The 20388-nt window shown below is 45.9% G+C and overlaps 1 protein-coding gene and 1 long non-coding RNA gene across 2 annotated transcripts; one reads left to right on the plus strand and one right to left on the minus strand.

Moving 5' to 3' along the window:
- Positions 1-5522: 5522 nt before the first annotated feature.
- LOC142072543 (uncharacterized) lies at positions 5523-7238 on the minus strand. The gene is made up of 2 exons (XR_012668970.1): positions 6829-7238; positions 5523-5982 (listed from the first exon to the last, which is right to left on the minus strand). It is a non-coding gene; the product is annotated as an uncharacterized LOC142072543 (long non-coding RNA).
- A 65-nt stretch (positions 7239-7303) lies between these two features.
- PPP1R14D (protein phosphatase 1 regulatory inhibitor subunit 14D) lies at positions 7304-18514 on the plus strand. Its single transcript, XM_048853708.2, has 4 exons — positions 7304-7698; positions 11680-11775; positions 14381-14413; positions 16931-18514. The coding sequence occupies exons 1-4, from the start codon at positions 7516-7518 to the stop codon at positions 16991-16993; spliced, it is 375 nt and encodes a 124-aa protein (XP_048709665.1). The 5' UTR covers positions 7304-7515; the 3' UTR covers positions 16994-18514.
- Positions 18515-20388: the final 1874 nt, after the last annotated feature.

Genomic DNA, 20388 nt, shown 5'->3' on the forward strand with positions numbered 1-20388 from the left:
CATTACAATTTTAAACCTAACCAGTGTCCCATAAGTGACTTGCCACAAGATGTCAGAACATGTTAGTATTAGAGCTGAGTGGGTCTAATATTTATTTAATTTTCTTTCTTGGTATAGGAATTAGATACAATGCTACTGTCAGATATATCTCAGTTATTATCTGCAAAAACACTAGAGTTTTCATTTGCCTAAGTAGCCCCTGGAATCATGGTTATAGTTGTGCCCCCTCCCCAAAACTGAAATGGCGCCCCTGTGGGCAGGCACACAATTTGTCCTCCCCACCCCATGCATGGCCCCATTGGCCTGACCGGAGCCTCCCCCCAAACATAGAAGTCAAACTACGCCTATGATTAGCCGCTGCTTCAGTTGTTCCCAGCCACACCAGCCAAGACGCTGTTAAATTTTAAAAGGAAAAATCTAAGACTCTTTTCCAAATGAAATGAGCAGGTAAGAATTTAGACCCAGGTCCTTAAAGGTATCTAGGGTCCTAACTTCCATTGAAATCAATAGGAATTAGGAGCCTAATACCTTTGAGGATCCGGCCTTGAGTGCTAAAATTTTTTGGTTGCTATGCTTCTCCCTCTCCCTGCCCTGCCCCCTTCATGCTCTTTATGGGAATAGGGGAAGCAAAAGGAATATTTTATAATCTGGCATCAAATTCATGTAATCAGCCTCCTTGGGAGATGGGGGTGGAGGGGAAGGAATCATCTGCAGGGTAACACTTGTGCCTCCTTATAAAAATATTATTGCAACAAATAGTCCTGGTACTGTGTAGTTTATCAGTAGATGGAGGCTGGCTCCTCTCTCCACACTTATCTGCCGGTAATTACTAGAGTCTGTTTATATTAGGAGCTGTATTTTGAAGAGGACATCCAGGGCACTCAGAGCTGGGGGTAGGTGTTCTTTTGCACAGAGCAGTATAAATCTGAATAGATAAATACAAGCAGGTGGAAAGTTCCCCCTTCCCTCTCTCTACTGGGGTTGGAGGAGTTTATCTCCCCCAGAACTCCCCTTCCTGCCTTTTCACTGCCTGATGAAATGAGGACTTACCAGGTGAAAGAATCTGAAGTGGGAGCAACAGGAAAAACTCGTGCTTGACTGGGGAATTTATAGGGCTCCCCGCTCTTCCCACCAGTAGGTGCGTCAGTGCTGGCACCTCCTGAGAGGTGACTTGTGCAAGCTGGGAATCCCCTGGCTGCTCCCTTTCTTCTACAGAATCATCTGGAGCCCTGCCGGGAAACAGCAGACCATGTCACCGCCTCCCCAGAGTCCAGGGGATATGGAACATCTCTCTCCCCCTGGTACTGTATGGGGGGGGGAGGGGGAGGAGACCCGGAAGGGCAGCTGGGAGTACTATGATGTTGCCCCAAAACAGTTCCACATTCTTGGCATGCACACAGTTGCTCACACACATATGCACTCTCACCCCTTTGACTGGGGGCTTTCACACTCTTTTGCCCATGCCACATCATACCCCACAAGATGACAGGGTGCCACTTTACCATATGATGTTGATGTCAGCACCATACGGACACAACCATCTCAATGAGTAAACTCCTGTCTTGCTCTACGTGAATCTCCATGTCATTGGCTGTGATCGTTTCTAAAGGAGGTGTGAGGCATATGTCCATCTCTCTCGCAAAAAGCCATTCCTCTCCCTTCAGGGATTTGAGGAGAAGAGACTGACCTTTTCTCTAGAAAGATGAGCTGGGGCCCTTTTGAATTATTCAGTGTGTGTATAACAGTTGTTAGCACTGACAGAAAGATACTGCAGCTTAGGTCACAGATGCAAGCTGTAGCTTCTGAGTTTCAAGAAAAGAGCAATGTAACTGTATCCTCCTCACAAACCTGGCTGCTTCAGGGCCTGGATGTCACAACATCTTGGTGCCTTGACACAAATGTTGCACTTGGGGGGTCCTTTTGGAATGTGGGGCCTGACTCTGAGTTGACTGGACTTTCTACACACATGCCTAATGTCCCAATATGAAATTATATGTTAATGTTAATAATTAGCACTTTTCATCTGCTGAGATAAATACTAACTCCTCACAACATTGTAATGAGGGAGATCAGTAGAGTTGTACCTAGTTTACAAATGGGGAAACTGAGGCACGGTGGTTAAAGTTAACATTTTCAATCTTAAATGCCTTAAATTGGGCACCTAAGTCCACAGTTAGGCATCTAAATAAAAGCATTTGCTAAGCATATACACATTCCAGAGGAGTCAATTCACACTATGGTTGCTTAGCACCTCTGAAAAAATCAGGCCAGGTGACTAACTTTTCGGCAACCAATCATGAAAATTTTGCCTAAGCAATTTGCCCAAGGCCATGGAGGAAGTAAGCTGGGGTGAAACTCAGGATCTTCTGGCTTCTGATTTTGTTCTCAGACCATTCGATCACCAAGCCCTCCCTCCCATCAGCACGATAAATAGACCACTGAATGTTCTTCTGTCTCTTGAGTTCTGAGCCTCCTACGTCATGAGGATAATACAGAACGGGAGGTGAGATGACAAACTTTACAAGTGGAAGTATGTCTAGGGCTATATTGTTATCATCTTCTGAAAAAGGAGCTAATGATAAAAGAGGTATAGTCCATCGCACTGTAGTAAACTTACAGTAATAACATATCACAGTTGGGCTTGCAATCCTTTTACCTGGAAGGGGGATTAAAGGTCTGTGATATTTATAGCACTCTTCCATTTTACAAGGCCATGTCAGCTGCACAGACACACCCAAAATGGAGTAACTTTGATTACAGATACCAATCCACTGTGTCCCTTTCAGACACTGTAACATGTCCTTTTATTCATGTATGGCCCAGGAGCATTCTAACGTCCTTCCTCACCCGCCCAGAAACCTCATCTCAGCCTCTTCAATACGAGCAGATTAAAGTCTTGTCAACTGGATGACCTGACTTGGGCCCTATGTTGCAAAGAGGGATCCAACAGTTGTTGTTTGGTAGCCTATGCAGATGAAGTCAGGTGGGTCTCTGCCCTGATCGTAATGGACTTTGTCAATAGAAAAACCCACTACAAAAATTGGCACCAACTGGCACACTCAGTTCAGAGACCAAGCACTGGATAGACCAATGGAAACAGAACTAGTTCTTCAGGAGCGGAAGTTGTTTTTCTAGTCTAGGGGCATTGATGGGGCAATGTGGTGAAGCTTGCATTCCTGCTGCCTTGTTCTGGAGATAAATTCACTGTCCAGGAAACTTTGTTAATTCAGAGATAAGGTTAACTAGCAGTGCAGTGGCCCTAGAGCTGGTCAGAAAACAGAGGTTTTGTTCTGCAGGAAATTTCCCCGTTTCAAAATTGATTTTCATTCCACAACGGAACAAAAAGTCAGCTTTGGAAATGGGGAAGTTCCGTACAATGTTAATTTAGAAGCCTCAAAACATTTCATGTGGATGTTACATTGTTTCAACATTATCAGAATGAAACTATTTGACATTATCAACATGAAAAGTTTTGATCCTTCCAAGTGGAAATTTCTCATTTCAACATTACGTGCAACTGACATGTGCCTGTAAAATGGAACAGGGCTGCAAATAGCTCAGATCTTTAACCCCCCTTCCAATAAAAGAAGGATTCCAAGCCAAACTTGAATATACTACTGCTGGATGATTACTACACTCTAGTGGACTATCCGTCTTTTATCATTTGCTCTGAACTGGGTGGGGTATACTCGTCTTTTAAGGTCAGAAGGGGAAGTCTGGGAGCTACGGTTACCATGTTCCAGGAGTTCTGAAGCAGAGGATGCCCTAGGAAATGGCAGATGCAGATACTGGGAGAGAGGAAATGATCCTGGTGTAATAGTGTTGCAGGGTGGGGTGGGGAGAAAGGAATCCAGGTGAGTGTCTCTTTAAGGGACAAGGAGCCTTGTAGTAGAGGGTGGGACAAGGCTCCTCCTTCCTCTCAACCAACCAGGACACGTTCCAGGAAGGAGGATAGCATATAATTTGCCTCTTCCCAGGGAGAAACATTAGCAGGGGAAGGACTGCTTGCCTGCTGACCTCTCCTGGCCCAAGCCAATGGGGTTTCCTGTGACTGTGGGGCCTATTTCTGCTCCTCAGTCCATTCACGCATCCGGGCAGAGTTCCTTCGGGCGGTGTCTGCTGGCTCCCTTGACATCTTTGAGGAGCAGTGGGCGCTGTCCCAGGTTCTCTGCTCGGTGTCCCCATCCGGTTCCCTTCGTTTAGCCTGTGGATCCTCCCCTTAGGCTGGGGGGAGGTGCTTTAGCAGTGGACGGGCAGAAGCCCGCCCATTTCCTGGTTCCCAACAGGATCTCTCCAGGCCCAAGGAGAAAGGCCTGAGGTACTTTGACCATGCCTCCAAGTGGTGAGATTGGACCCCAGCAGACACACCTGGGAGGACTTAGTTAGGAAGGTGGTGTTTGGAGTTTTGTTTGTTTGAAAGGCTTTTGCTGCCAGGCCAGCTGAAGCTGGGTAAGAGTAATGTAAAGGTCCCAGCTAAGAGAAGACACCTAGGGGTGCAGCCTGCAACAAACTCTTTTCCTAAGGTGATGATATTATCTCCCTAGACATACATTGTCTTGTACACTATATCCAGCATTGTCCTATCTTAGTGACGTAGGAGGCTCAGAAAACAAGAGAGAGAAGAACATTTCCTGGGCTATTTAACATGGATTGGTGAGCTAATAATCTGAGAATAAGAGTGAAAGCCAGAAGCTACGGAGTTTCATCCCAGCTGATTTTCTCCATGGCCATTGAGCAGTTTTTTGGGCCAAAATTTTAATCGGTGGTTGTCTAGTGTTAGGTACCTAAATAAAGGGCCTCAATTTTCAGAGATGCTGAGCAACCACATCTCCAAATGACTTTTGTGCTAGTGGTGGGTGCTCAGCACCTCAGCAAATCAGACCATTTTTTTAGGCATCTAAGTTTTAAAATGCTAGACTTAACCATAGTGCCTCAGTTTCTCCACTTGCATGCCAGGAATAACACTACTGACCTCCCTCACAAAGGTGTTGTAAGGAGGAGTTAATACTTCTTTTTAAAGAGGAGAAGTGCTAAATTAATGTATAATTCGAAACTGGGCTATTAGGCATGAGTAAAGAGTCCATTCAGGTCAGATTCAGGCCCTACTTTCCAAAGGGACCCCAGGGCACAATATTAGTGTCATGGAACCAAGATGTTGTCACACTGATGCAGGTCCTAAAGCAGACTGGTTTGAAAAACTGCTTATTATGTGAGCACTGCCTGTCCTGTGTACTCAGTGAGGCAGGCGTCCTTGATAACACTAGCAGGTGATCATGTAGTTGAAAACTGTGTCCTACTGCATATGCACCAGGGGACTGAATTCTGGCCCCTCCCAACTTCTGAGTGCTTGACTTTGCAACCTTATTAATGTTTGGGAGTTTTTCTCCACCAACTATTTATTATTTAGGAAGTCCTAACGTGTTTACATAATGTTCTTTTAATGTAGTTTTTGTATATGTATACACAACGTTTATATACAATTCTTTTTATATAATAGAATGAAATTAATTGAAGTGAAAAAGTTGAAACAAAATGTTTTTACTTTAGCAAAACATTTCAACATTATAAAAACAAAAACAACAAAGTCAAAACAATTCACTTGGGCTTTCTCCCATTGAAATGCTTATCATAATCAACATGTTCCCTGGAAGTGTTTTGCTTCAGCTACATTTTCTGATGGGAAAAGTTTCTTCAAATTTTTCAATCAACTCTATTCAGACCCTTTTAGAATATTGGGTGCACCTACAGCTAAACCTGTGGAAAGACAGTAGAGTACAGAGCCGTGCAAATGTACAAATAACTTTTTTCTGGCTCATCATGTTAATTCAAACCACATTGTACAGCCAACATTTACCCTGAAGAAGTTTTTCCAGTATTGCTTCTCCAAAGGGGCAACAGCTGCTGGACAGCAGTTGAGATCAGTCCCAACCAGGCCCTGTTAGTTTGAGGAGTGACAGGAACTGAGTTTGAGCCCCAGGGATACTAAAAAAAAAAAAAAAAAAGTTATAAAAACCATAAAATGTTGATGTCAAACCATTTTTAAGGGTCTTGCGGGAACCCCTGGCTTAAATGCCTTCAAACTTGGACTAGTAACTCTAGCCAAGACCTCTATGAGGCCCAGTAATTTTCAAGACAATGTGAATAAACATGTGGACTTTAGAGCATTTAGAAAAATGGGCTAGACCAGAGGTGGGCAAACTAGAGCCTGCAGGCCACGTCCGGCCTGTGGGACCGTCCTGCCTGGCCCCTGAGCTCCTGGCCTGGGAGCCTAGCCCCCAGCCCCTCCCCCGCTGTCCCTCCTCCCTCCCCCGCCGCCGTGCAGGCAGTGCTCTGGGCAGCGGGACTGCCCACTCATGCAGGGCAGCGCCGCAGGGTGTCTGTGGCGGCCAGACATGCTGCTCTGAGCGGCATTGTAAGGAAGCCGGGGTTGGGGGGTTGGATAAGGGTCAGGGGGTCCCAGGGGGCAGTCAGGGGATGGGGAACAGGGAGTGGTTGGATAGGGCAGAGGTTCTGGGGGGGCAGTCAGGGGACAGGGAGCAGGGATGGTTGGATAGGGGTGGGGTTCCGGGGGGCAGTTAGGGGTAGGAGTCCTGGGAGGGGGTGGTCAGGGGACAAGGAGCAGGGGGGGTTGGGTGGGTGGGGGGATTCTGAGGGGGGCAGTTAGGGGGCAGGAAGTGGGAGGGGATGGATAGGAGGCAGGGGCCAGGCTGTTTGGGGAAGCACAGCCTTCCCTACCCAGCCCTCCATACAGTTTTGTACCCCGATGTGGCCCTCAGGCCAAAAAGTTTGCCCACCCCGGGCTAGACAGTAAAGTAGTCTCAGCCTTACAATGGTGTTACATCGTGCTATAACTCAGGACTTCTGTCTCCAGCAGAAGCTAATTCCACTGCTGAATTCAATTCTAAAAAAGAAAAACATAAGATATAGTGTTTCAGCATCAGCTATCCATATAGGAACTGGGGTAAGCGAAAGACATCAATGCCCTTTACACACTATAGGAGTCAATGTATTATGTAGGGACAAGTCCTAAGGAACTGTACATGAGCTGTACATGAGGTATGTGCTCATGTACATACATATGTAGAGAAACGGTCATTTAAAACCTGCTTCTCCCACCTGCTGGAACAGGCTTGTATTAAATATTAACAAATTTTGTCCATCAGTTCCCTGGGCCTCTTTTAACAACAGATTTATTACAAGAGCTTTTCTCCCTCCCACATTGCTTTTGTCAGCATTGCCAGTTGTGAAACCTAAGATTCTCTTTCCCGTAACTCTGTCTGCACTGCCTCATTGCTTCTCTTGCTGAGCAGTTGCTCTCTTTCTCACTCCCTCACTGGGACCACTGATGCTGTCTACCTGCCTTTGGCCATTGTAAGCAGCTGGTACTGCTACTCACATTTGCCCAATGAAAATATATTAAAGGGGAGGGAGAAGAGAGTGAAACAAAAATACGAAGCCAGAGAGCCACTGCAGTAGGAGTGGAAGACAGAAGAGCAGGTGGAAGGGGTGATTAGCATGGCCAGTAAGTCCAGAGATTTGCCTCGAGTAACCTTCGAGGCTCCAGAGAAGCCTGGGGAGGAATCATCCCACAAGAAGCTGGGCAAGCTAACAATTAAGTACAACCGCAAAGACCTTCAACGCTGGCTAGACCTGGAGGAATGGATTGATGCCCAGTTGCAGGAGCTGTACCAATACCAGGTAAATAACCGGGGTGGATCCAACTTTCCTTCATTAGGTGTAGGGGAGCCTAGACCCTGTGGGCTATGAAATGTTATTTTTAATTTATTGGAGAACAACCCAGGTTGTGACGACTGGGGACTCTGTTCTCTAGCAAACTTATCACATGCTAGAGCTCTCTCTCTAAGTGACGCTGCTGTGTTAACGCTCAAACTGTGGGTAATGGCATGTCTGTCAAGGGAGATAATGGGCACTACAGGCAGAGAGGAAAGGAAGGGGATTCAGGCATTGTAGGTAAATACTTTGTTTCCACACCTACAGGCCTCCAAAGTTCTCTCCCCAACATTTTCCACAGCAGCAATCTTACTTGGTGGAAGTGTATGTGAGCAGTCCTTTAGAACTCTTACAGCCCACCAGAGTTGGCAAAAGAAAATAAAGATCCAGGTGTTCTGGGCACATACCTATATAGATGGCAGTGTTTATCCTGAACTGTCTTGGAGCCATGGTACTTTTCTGGCTGCGTCATTTGGGGTTTAAACCAGGGATTTTTCATTGCCTTTGTACAAAAGTTTCCAATACAGACTGAACACTGAAACATTAACCTGATGTCACTGAGTCCATTCATATTTTGTACTTTCGTGGTATGTTTGTTGGTAAATCTCAAAGTACTTTGACAAAATGGGTGAATATGTTTTAGTTTCCCTAAATGGGGATAATACTAGAGAAGTTACACAATTTGCCCTGATCCAAAGCCCATTGAACTTACTGGATCAGACCCCAAGTCACTAGCAGACACAGGAACAGAACCCAGCTCTCACGAGTCCCCTAACCAGTAGACCACTGTTGCCTTCAACAGGTGTGGATGGGTTTAACAATTTGTACAAAATAAGACGCACATCTTCACCCCACACTAAAAAATTTGGTTAACTCTTGGATTTTACAGTCTTCCATTTTTGAGCATTGTTGCAATTTCAGATAGGATTGGAAATGGACATGCCAAAATATCCCTCTGGTAATTTCTAGGATCACTTGCTTTTCTATCTGCACTGGAATTTATTAGGTAAACTATTCACTATTTGAAATGAGAAGACAGCTCCCCTTGTATTCACACCATCCACAAAAGACAACTGAAAGAAAAGAGTATATATAGGCACTCTGTTTTGCAGTGTGTGTGACACCTCTAATAAGGAATGTCTGGTTTCCTGCATTATTATTCCTGTCTTTTTATTAAGAAAGGTTTTAATCTTCTTGAAGTTAGTAAAATGATTATTAGTTAGACTAGTAAAATGATCACTAGCTAGGCTAGATTATCATAATTATCCCTTCAGCCCTTAACTTCTATGAATTTCCATTTGAAATTCATTCATTTATTTTTGTTTATAAAATATTAATGGGAGCTCATCCCATGCTCTGGGTCCCCTTATAATACATTAAAATGCACAACAGCACATTCAGTGTAAGTACATTCAAATACACTGCCTAATCACACCCATCAGAAAATCTGAGTAACAGTATCCTGAATTGAGTCATCAATGCAATATTTATGAAAGGTACCAGATTGACGGCCCTGGTGAATGAAGTCTGTTTATCCATGGAATAGGTACAGCAGCAGTGCCAGCTCCCCTGCCAATGTTCCTGTCCTGGCTTTAGGGGACGGGACCATCTCTAGAGGGGATAGGTTAGTTCAGTATCCAGACCCTTTCCGTCCTGCTCCTCTCTGCTGAGATTGCCAACAAGAATGATGATTCTTTTTGATAATTTTTGTGATATGGGAACTGGACCAGGACCAACAGACATCAAATGGTAACCATTTTTGGTCATGACTCTCTACCAACCAGAGCTGGATCTAACCCAGCAACCTAGAGATAAAAGGCTCTTTAGTCTATTAGCCATCTAATTCCCCAGTACTGACCTTCCTAGCAAGTCTATCCCTAAAACTTACTCTGTCTGTTTCCATTTGCCAGAGATGTGCCGATTGGTTCCTTCTTGATCATGTGGCCTGAAGAGATATTAAAGCTGGACACTTTTTGGCTTCACCCTATCATCTAAAATAAAAATGAAACACCCCCTATATATATGTGGTTTTACTTTCTTTGGCTTTAGTCAAGTCTTTGTTCAATGCCTCTTTGGCATTCAAGACCAGCAGTTCCAGGCTCGTGTGACAATCACACCATGGGAAACATGTAGAGCATGTCTATACACGTGCCCAGTAGGAACAGCAATGTAGAACAGGCAGTGGCACCAAGATGTCACTGTGCTCATGTGACAAGATCAATGACATTTGATATCATTGGTCTCCTGAGAGCCAACGCCTATGGTGGAGAAAGATGAAAGGAACCCACTTCCATTCTAGAATATGTAGACCCTTTCCGTACCTTGTATTGGTGGGACTGGCAAAAGTGGAGAGATGGATGGGACTGACAGAGTATTTTTATGAGGGAGTTTGAGGTAACAGGGCACTACTGTAAGGAAGCTCACACCGTGGAGGATTACGTGGAGGAGACAACTCTAAGAAAGACAGAACAATTGTTGCTTCTTTAAAAGAGTAAGGTTTTTTGCTACTCAGAGGAACTAGTAACATTTAACGCACTTGTTTCAAAAAAATTCACAAGTGGCCTACCGGCAGTTCTTGGTGGTACCATGTGCAAGACCAAGGTGTGATTCCCTCTCAACTCTCACTATGCCGGGCCCACAAATGAGCATTTTTAAAGGAGCCATAAAGGCAATACTAAAGTCCCTTTTTCACCTATGATCTCCTGAGAGTTTGCATTATGTAATCAGAGTCTGAAATCATTAACATTGCTGGTGGGTCACCATGTCCAAAGGTACAGATTCAGAGACTTGTTTTCCTTTGATTACTGCAAAGTCTTAGCAGGAAGTAGGTAATTCTGGAAGGCGTTGCCAACTGACTGGGGCTGTGCTGCTGGCTCCTCTCCTGCACAGGAAATTCCCCAGAATTCAGACACGCATTTCAGGATCCATAATCTCAGGCTAAGCATCCAGACTTCCAACCCTAGTTCTGACAGTTCTTGATACCTGGTCCAAACACACTTGGAAGTACCACAACACCGTATGTGCAAGTTTAGAGATTGTTGGCACCAGTACAGCATTTCTTGTAAATGTTTTATGAAGGATTTAAAAAAACAACAACCTACCTGACAAATCCTAGAATCACTTGGGTCTGAAGGAGTCTCTAGTGCGCCATCCCATTCCACTCCCAGCATCAAGGCAGAACTGTCTTTGTTAGCCCTGATAGTCTAGTCTTCAATAGCTCAACCAATGGCAATTCCACAACCTCGTTGGCAGCTTGTTCCATTGCTCTGAAGGTCCTAAGCATTATTCAGTTTCCTAATATATCTTTGAAGTCTAAGCATCAGGGTTGAAACAACCAGGCACCCTAGAATCACAGGTTCAGATTTTAGCAGGATCAAGTCAAACAGTCATATTGCTGCTCTGGGCAAACTGAGTGCTGCAGACTTTGTGCTTAGATCTTTCAAAGGAGAACTTAAAGAGTTTCATGCTGATGTGGCCCTTTGGGACCCAACTTCCCTGATGTTTTGGGAGGGCCTGATTGTTACTCATTCCATTTTGTAAAAGATGGTTTACCCCAACTGGGGTTCATCCTATTTCAGTTGCATTAGGTCTTTCCAGAAGGTCTTCTCACGATAGTACCATGCTCCTTGGGCAGGTATTCGGTGTTGTGGTGGGACTGTTTGACACCTCTGGGAGCTAAATCTGGAGGAGCTAAGAGATGTTGCTTGCGCCAAGCCACAGTCTGCATGTTGGGATGTGGTGCTGCTAGAGATGAGCCTGAATCAGAACCCTTGTTCTAAATACCCTAAAGTTTCAGGAAGATTCATATCTTAATCCAGTCTTTGCCACATGGGCTCATCTTTAACTAGAAATGAATTCTTCCCCCTCCCCCCAGGTCTCCACACAAAGTCCTCTTGAATGCTTGTCAGTTGACAGGACAGGTTTATTTACTATGTATTTCTGCTCCAGCTGCAGGAGGAAGAAGACACAGCAACCCCTGAACCAGAAATTGACATTGAAGATCTTCTAGAGGTCTCCAACGAGGAACAGAAATCAAAACTACAGGTCAGACAGATTGTCCGTTCCTATTTATATTAAATATGGGAGCTAAGACCCTGTGTACACTCGAAAATTGACCTATTACTGAAAATACAAGTCAACAGTAGGTCGCTCTGGATTGGCGTAAACGCTTATGTGGATGATACAAAACCATCAACTCCATTCCAGAAACCAGGATTAAGGGCTGCTTTACACTCAGCTTTTGCACTGATTTAATCAAAGTGGTAGAGAAAATGATTTAGTTCAATCCTAATGTGGTTGCCGTTATACTGATATAAATCACTTATACCTATATAGCCACATCCGCACTAAGGGGTTGCACCGATTGAACTAACTTGGGTTTTTTTTCTACCAAGTTAGTTAAATTGGTGCACAAACTGAGTGTAGAGCAGCCCTAAGACTCAAGTATGGCTGCACAGAAACTTATCAGTTCATTCCACCAGGTGTCAACTACACTATCTGTAATAGTTTGGAAAACAATTCTGTTCGTGTAAGGTAGAGAACTCATCACCCACGGCACCCCCTTGTGTCAGGGTGCAATGCTGCAAGGGTCATCATCTCCTGTGCCATCTGCCACTTGTCAGGTATTCCACAGCTCAGCCCTCTGGCCCAGTCACATGAAGTTCAGTCCCCTTCCGGGTTAAAAAAAAAAACCCACCAAAAAGTCTTACAACAAGAGAGCCTTCAGCCACCTCTTGAGCTATTCCTCAGACTGTCCATTGGCTGAGTCTTTGGCCCCACCTGGGCTCAATATTCCTTCTGTTGGGCTTGCATACCCCTTCCTCAGGGGCTAGTAGGGGAAGAGAGGCCCCCCCTGTTCTGGCTCAAGGACCCTGTATTAAGAAGCTAGTTCTACTCCATCAGACATGCTGCAATTTCCCTGGGCGGCTTCCTACCTCCAAGCCACGTGTGCCGCTTCTCCACAGGTTGTATTTAACACAGCCTCCCTTTGGTTCCCAGGCCTCTCGCTTCTCCCTAGATCCTCCCAACTCCTCCTTTGCTGATTTATGAGCTTTTCTGCCCTTCTTGGGCTCCGCTAAAGTGTTTTTACTGACACTACCACTAGGCCTCTCCTCCACAGGAGCCTGATCTGCTCCTGCAGAGTTCTTCCTCTGTTCCTTCTGGTTTTAATAGGTTTCCCTCACTGCTGCCCTTCCTCAGGGACTCTGGCAATTTCCCCTAAGGCTCTTCCTGCTCCTTTTAGGCCTTTGCTCAGGGTTTCCCCCCAAAGTAACCTGTGCTTCCTATGGATCCTCCTCCCTGACTTCTTACCTGTTTAAGTCATCTCTCAGGGCTCCTACCCAGGAGAGCCAAAGCATGACCACTACTTCTACCTACAGGGTAGTCCTGCCTTTTCTGCAGTCTCTCCCCTCGACTGAGTTCTTTGACTCTGTGTTGTCTTTTCCTAACCCTTTCACAGTTGGGATCACTAACTAGTCTCAAACTGCCTTATCACCATCAGGCGTGGAATAACTGGTAGGTCACAGGCAAGGCTGAGCCTGGCTTATCTTAAAGGGCCAGCCAGCCTGTGAGTCCCATTCACACCCATTTGGGGGATCAATTGCTGACAACCATTGTCAGCAATAAGTCCCTATCCCATTGTACACAGGGCCAAAGTGTCCTATTTTTATGGCTTGTACACTTCTCCCATTTAATATGTGAACTGAACAATTCCTTATTCACGCTAACTGTCCCCAGTGATTTATTAGGGATGAGTGAGCTACTTCAGAAGTAACTCAAACTTTCACCCAAAGTTTGAACTAAACCTATTCTGAGATTAGAAAAATGTTGGTTACCTTTTAATGCAGTGGTTCTCATTCTCTCAGAAGGCTCTGTACTTCTGTGTTCCTAGCAGCAGCCAATGCAGAAAGGCCAAAAACCCCAAATGGAATAGCTGTTCTTGAGATATTTCTTGCCAAGACAGAAGCCTAAAGTATCTTAAATCACATAAGATTATGAGGCCTGTTCTTATGGGGTTTTGCAGCCCAGTTTTGCAGACACTCAAGGCTGGGTTAAGCCTCCAAATGTTTACGAGTTGATCCAAAATAACTCCTGAGAGTTTCGCAGTAATACTTAACTCCTATAGGGCTTGATACAAAGCCCATGGAAGTTAATGGAAAGAGTCACGCTGACTTCAGTGGGCTTTGGATCAGGGCCACGCAGTGTTCTTCAGATGTAGGTCTCAGAATGAAAGTATCATTACTAAAAACCATACTGGGAGCAGACTCTCTACACATCAGACAACGTACATACTGTGATAGCTTCTGGAGTCCTCTGGGGTGACACGATTAAAATACAGAACTGCTAACATGATCCAGTACTGTGGAACAGGAACAAAGTACAGAGCTCTACGTTGTACATACCAGTGTTTTGGTGACTGGGGGTCCTGGGATCTTCTGCGGCATTCAATGCAGAACAGCAGTGATGAGTATGGATCACGGAGTCCCTGAATGGTGTGGCATGATGTAGGTGATGGTGATCTCAGGCTCTGGAACATCGTTGGATCGCTTAGCACGCTAGATATGGCAGCCTTACATACTCTTCTTGTAGCTTAAAAAGGAAAAACAAATAGACAAACTCCTAAGAAACTAACATGAGTTTTGCCTTGCAGGAAATTCTTCATGAGTGTTCCAGACCTACAGAGGTGAGTGAAGCATCGTCAGTGAGCATTCAGTCTCAGTCTCATACTGTTCTGTGGCAATTTGGCTTGGCTCCACCTGATTAAATAGCCAGTATGCTCTGCAGATAGTTGAAGTTTGAGTTACCACACTTCTTTACTCTCAGGAGGTTTTTTTTATATTTTATTCCACACCACTGTAAAAACGAATATAAATATATATGAGTGAATGTAGAGCAGTGACCAATGAGGTTAATGACAGATGTGTGTTTCCTACAGTGTTCTCAGAATCTATTTCCTAGTTATAGAGACAAAGGAAAAATCAGAAGCAATAACGAGCTCTGAAAGAATAGACCAAGTAGGCAATGTAGTACTGTTAGTACATAATTGTAACTTGCCTCTGTAGTGTATCTCCATTGTATCTTGTCCAGTCCTTGTAAATGGCTGCACAAAGTTTAACATACAGAAAATAGGGCTGGCGAATGATTCACATAGAAATCAGACTTAACCAAACTAGTCTGCAGAAACCGAGCCAGAATCCGGCTAACTCAGGATTGGCAGGCAGCCCCGCCATCAAGGCTGACTGCGGGGCTCTGAGAGGCCATCTCCAAATCACAGGCAAGAGCACAAGGCTAATTGTGCCCACATGGATAACCAGCAGCAGTTTGTGTAGTTCACTGGCTTAATGAATGTGATCATGTTGCTGCCCCCAGCAGCTATGACAGCCACCTAATAACTAACTGAATTCGTGTTTTCTTAGCCCAAGAGTCTGTGCTAAAGGTTTTTAGTTCAATGATCTCTGCTGATCCCGGTGTCTGTAATGTGTGCAGCCGTGGGTCCATTACACTCACATTTCAGGAGTCCATATACCAAACAAGCACATCGAGAAAAGTACCAGATACATGGGAAAGGGGCTGACTAAGTGCAAGCTTCATACGCCTAACTGCCACTTTAAGCACTACTGGCATTCACAAAACCATCATTCAGCTGCTGCCTAACTCTGTAGGCACCTACATTTCTGCCCGAGGGGATGCACAAAACTACCCAACCTGAGCTGCTCCTTGCCTAATTCATGCCTAACCCCTGAAGGCTTTGCAATCTAGATCTTCTCCTGCCTGTTTTGCCTGTGGGGCCTGATCCTGTAGGCATGCTTAGAGCACAGGTAAGCCCCACAAAAGACAGCAAGGAGGAAGATAGGTGCTAGTGCCATCTCCCAATAGCTCAGTGATTAGTACGCTCACCCACAGTCTGGGAGGCCAGGGTTCAAATACCCCTCTGCAGGATTCAGATCAGCAAGTTGAACCCAGGTTGCATACCTTCCAGGAAAGTCCCCTGTGTGTTAAACATCCACTGGGCCAGAGAGAGCGTAAGAATGACTCTGTTGGTTGGTTAGGTATCTCAGGGTGCTGGCCTCTGTGGATCCCTTTTTAAGGCACCTCAATCTCCTCATACAATGCATGGGCACCTAACTCAGGGTTGTGAATTCCACCGGGCAGCAGGTCATCTAAAAGGCTGAGCAACGCCTAACACTCCCCTTGTGAATCTAACCTTACGATACAGTTTTGCAAATTCACCGGGAACATGCAGCAGTAGATTAAACTCAGCTCTGTGAAGTCAGGCCTCCAATACACCTGCATGATTTAAGCAGGAGACTTATCAGTCCACTGTGTGCACACTGGTTTCTGCAGAATGCAAAGACCGTAGAGCGTTGTGTTAGATAGGGGAGGGGTTTAGGTTACCTGATCTATTTTGGTTGTTATGGAGAGGGTGGAATTTGTGCTACTTACAGTGGCGGCCATACAGAATGACCAGATGCCTTAGTTTTGAGGGATAGTCCTTGACAGTTTGGGTGAAACCTGGGTTTTTTCTGTTTCACTAGAACTGGTCAGGTAACTGCCCTTCCACCTGGTCAGCCCATCCTCACCCCCTGCTAATGTTTGTCCTCAAACACACACATGTGTTATTTCCCCCTTCCTACTTCCTCACTGAAGCAAGCCAGCTATTATGGGTCACAGTGTGGGATGCCCTGTAATCCACTCCATAGTAGTACGGCCAATTCAGCGAGGAAGCAGCAAGTATATTTTGGCCCAGCTATTGAGAGCAGCAGGACGTGGATGGGAGGTTGCAGTGGAAGTAGGGGACTCCATGCAAAAACAGTGGACCCTAATAGAGGCAGCTGTACTCTGAAGTTATCTAATGGTGGGAACAAACAGGCTCCATGGAGAGGACAGGGTGGGCTGCCTGGGAAAGAGAGACAAAGTGTGTGTGACCTCTCTGAAGAGAGTTGGAAGAGAGGGGAGGCTGGGGGATGGGAAAAAGGATTGGGCATTTTCTCCACTCTACCTGGCTCTCCCTCGCTGACAAAAATCTCACCCTCCCCTCTCCAAACAAAACGGCGGGACCTGTTCTGCACTCCAACGTTCTGGTCACTGGACCGCTGCTAAATATGAAGGGCAATAAGGGGGAATGCAGCAGGCGTGTGACTCTTAGAGCTGTGGCTGAGCACAATAAGCATTAAAGCCTTTTGACTGACTCTCATTCCAGGACTTCATTACGGAACTGCTCAGTCGACTGCAAGGTCTCAGGAAAATCCCTCAAAGGAAATAATCCTATCCATCATGAGAGATACCCCCGTTCCATCCTGTATCACTCACATGGTATTGGGTGGCTCCCTGGGACAGAGAATCAGATTCATGTTGGAAGATCATGTTACAGTTTTTCTAGGACTTGGTGTTCTGAGAAGAACCATCTTAGATACTTTCAGCATCCCATTCCAGCTTCATGTTCACAGGGAGGGGCTTGTGTGTGTATCTTGCTGATAATTAAAGAGCTGTTATGTTAGGGGAGAGGGCTGATCCCCTTCTTTTCTTTTTCATTCATTTTCTTTTTGAAGGAACCTCTCCTTTGGCTGAGGAAGCGTTGGACACAGCTCCCTTTGGAGCCCTTCATTGGCTGTTACCCAACTTTCACCAGGGACAGGGAGTTGCTATTTCACTGCTCCCAGCCCCTGCCTGTGAACAGACCTCCTGGTTCTAGGCCAGCACATGGACAAAGGGCCACTTCTTATATTTTTCTAGTCACAGTTTTTATTAATCATCCCTCCCTGGTGGAAAGCTGGGCAGAAAATACACTCCCTGGAGCTTTTCCTTCCATCCAACTGTATGTCCCTCAGGTTGATTAATATTTGTGGGGCATGGGACTTTTTAATGAGCTAGCAGCACCTCAAACTAATACGAGGACCTGCAAGGGATTTTTAAGAGACTGCACAGCTGCCTGTTGTGACAGGGTCAGGCCAGATGGCTACAGGAGAGTGATAGAAGGCAGATATGTTAGCCCCAGGTTAAGCAGGTCCCTTTTTCTTGGGTAAGGTAACAGGTAAGGTTCCAGAACAATCAGAAACAATTAAGGCAGACAGTCTGATTAGAACACCTGCAGCCAATCAAGAAGCTGCTAGAATCAATTAAGGCAGGCTAATCAGGGCACCTGGGTTTAAAAAGGAGCTCACTTCAGTTTGTGGCATGCGTGTGAGGAGCTGGGAGCAAGAGCTGCAAGAAGCTGAGAGTGAGAAGGTGTACTACTGGAAGACTGAGAAGCACAAGTGTTATCAGACATCAGGAGGAAGGTCCTGTGGTGAAGATAAAGAAGGTGTTGGGAGGAGGCCATGGGGAAGTAGCCCAGGGAGTTGTAGCTGTCACGCAGCTGTTACAGGAGCCACTGTAGACAGCTGCAATCCACAGGGCCCTGGGCTGGAACCCGGAGTAGAGGGCGGGCCTGGGTTCCCCCCAAACCTCCCAACTCCCTACTTGATACTGGAAGAGTTGAACTGGACTGTGGGTTCCACCAGAGGGGAAGGTCTCTGGCCTGTTCCCCGATCCACTAGGTGGATCAGCAGAGACTGCGGGGATTGTTCTTCTTCCTTTCCCCATGCTGGCCAGTGATGAGGCTAACTGAGTGAACGGCGGATTTGAGCCATGAAAGTGGCCAAACTGAGGGCTGCCGTGAACCTCTGAGGCGAGAAAATCTGCCAATAAGTGCAGCACCCACCAAGGCAGAGGAGGAACTTTGTCACACTGTGTAAGGGCATTTTGAAAGACGCTCAATTTGTAGATTAAAATGCTTAGAAATCCAGACCTGCTTATGATGTGAGGGTTTTTGTTCTGCATTCAAAGAGGAAATGCAGATAGGGAAGAAAAATCTAATTAAAAGACTATCAACCCAGGGCTGGTTAAGTGCTCTCTTCGGGGGGGAGTATCTTGGAAACCGTTCAGGAAGGGAGAGGTTCAGCAACCCAAAGGGGATGTAGGAGGCAGAGCCTTGTGTCTCTGTACCACCTCTTCTACGTGGAGCAGGAGTCGGACTCGTAAACCACATCCAGAGAGACAGTAACTTGGCAAGAATGGGGTGGAAATAAGATGGCAAATGAAGAAGGATCACTTAGAGTCGGACAACTCCCATCAGGTAGAAGAGACTCTTGGTTCTCCCCCCAGCCCCGCGCACCCACACGCACTCTCCTAAACACAGAGGGGAAGCTAAGTCTCTGTGGGAGAGAAAGTCCCATGTCCCAATATGCTAGTGACCAGACTACTTGGTTTGTCACACAGTGTTCCGATTTGTCACACAGTGTTGCAAAAAGAGGGGCTAGCGACTACAGTGCAAAGGAGCCCTGCAGTGTTAAGGCCAGTGCTTCTGACAGCTAACGATAGAAACCGACTGAAAGTCGTGGGCCAGACGAGAAATCCCTACATGTTTTAAATCTTAAATTAATCAGTCCCCTGTCCTAGTTAATGAGAGGGTGCGGACTGATACATTGGTCCCCTACCCTAGAGTTCAGAGCACACCACCAGGAGGGCAGAGAAAATGGCTGTTCCCTGGCTGAGATAAGCATGTGCCCCTGAATTGGTTGGCTGGTTTTTGCCTTCACACCCTTTTTGAAGCCGATGTGCCATATAGCCAGTCTTGGGAGACTTATCCCCCCCAAGTTCATCCCTAGCCCTATGGGTACTTCAAGCTTTACCTGCAGTGTGAGGATAGTGTGACTGTGCCACATTCTCTCTGCCAGCTGCATGCCCATCGGTGTGGCCATGTGGGAGTGGTGGGTAATGGGTCTGTCCTTCCTGTACCAGTGTTGGGACCTTGGGACATGCTTGGCAGGCCATCATCTGGCCTTGGCACATGGAATAATCTTGAAAACTTCCTTCAAAGCTCAACTCTACAAATTAAATAAAAAGGAGGAGTTAAAATGCCGAAAAGATAAGAGATGATGCTGGGCCAGAGCCTTAGCTGGTGTAAATTGGCATAGCTGCCTTAAGCCAATAGATCTACACTGATTTACACCTGCTGAGGTTCTGACCTTTATCATTTCACTGCCACTCAGAGAGCAGGCCAAAAGCCAGCCCAGCCAAAGAGTTAATTAATCCACTGAGAGCTGATAAAAATGTTGGCAGTTTACCTGACAAAACAAATTATGATCTTTCTTGCCCAACACCTGTTTTACAAGATAGTCTGGTCTCTGCCAGGCCAGGACCTTAGTCAAATGTAGCAAAGGATCAAACTGAGGTGAAGGTGGAAGATCCAGTTTTCACAAGGGATCAGCAATGAGCTGAGCAGACTGAACTAGAGTTATGACATTCCCCAGAGGTTCACGTAGCTGCCATGGGAACAGAGATGTGCACTTGTGCAAGTCTTCGCTTGTATTCTACTGGCCCAATGGGTTCTGCTTGTTGAACCCTATTTGACTAGGGAGAACACAAAGGAGCTGAAATGTCTCTGCCCTTGCACCATCCTGGATGTTATCCTTATGGCTGGACTCACCCCCCACCCTGCCTTTACTCTGGGTGCCATGGAGGGACTGGGGCCATGCCCTGTGTCAGGGATTGTTAAAAACAGGCTCTGCAAGGCATTTTTAAAAATAACCCGTTCCACCTTCACATGCTCTCCTCAGCAGACACAGTCCAAGTGGGGAGGAGCAGTCAAGCCCTCCATGCTGCAGTGCTGGTGTACCA

The sequence above is a fragment of the Caretta caretta genome, chromosome 6 (genome assembly GCF_965140235.1).
Source record: "Caretta caretta isolate rCarCar2 chromosome 6, rCarCar1.hap1, whole genome shotgun sequence".
In the NCBI taxonomy this organism is placed as follows: domain Eukaryota; kingdom Metazoa; phylum Chordata; order Testudines; family Cheloniidae; genus Caretta; species Caretta caretta.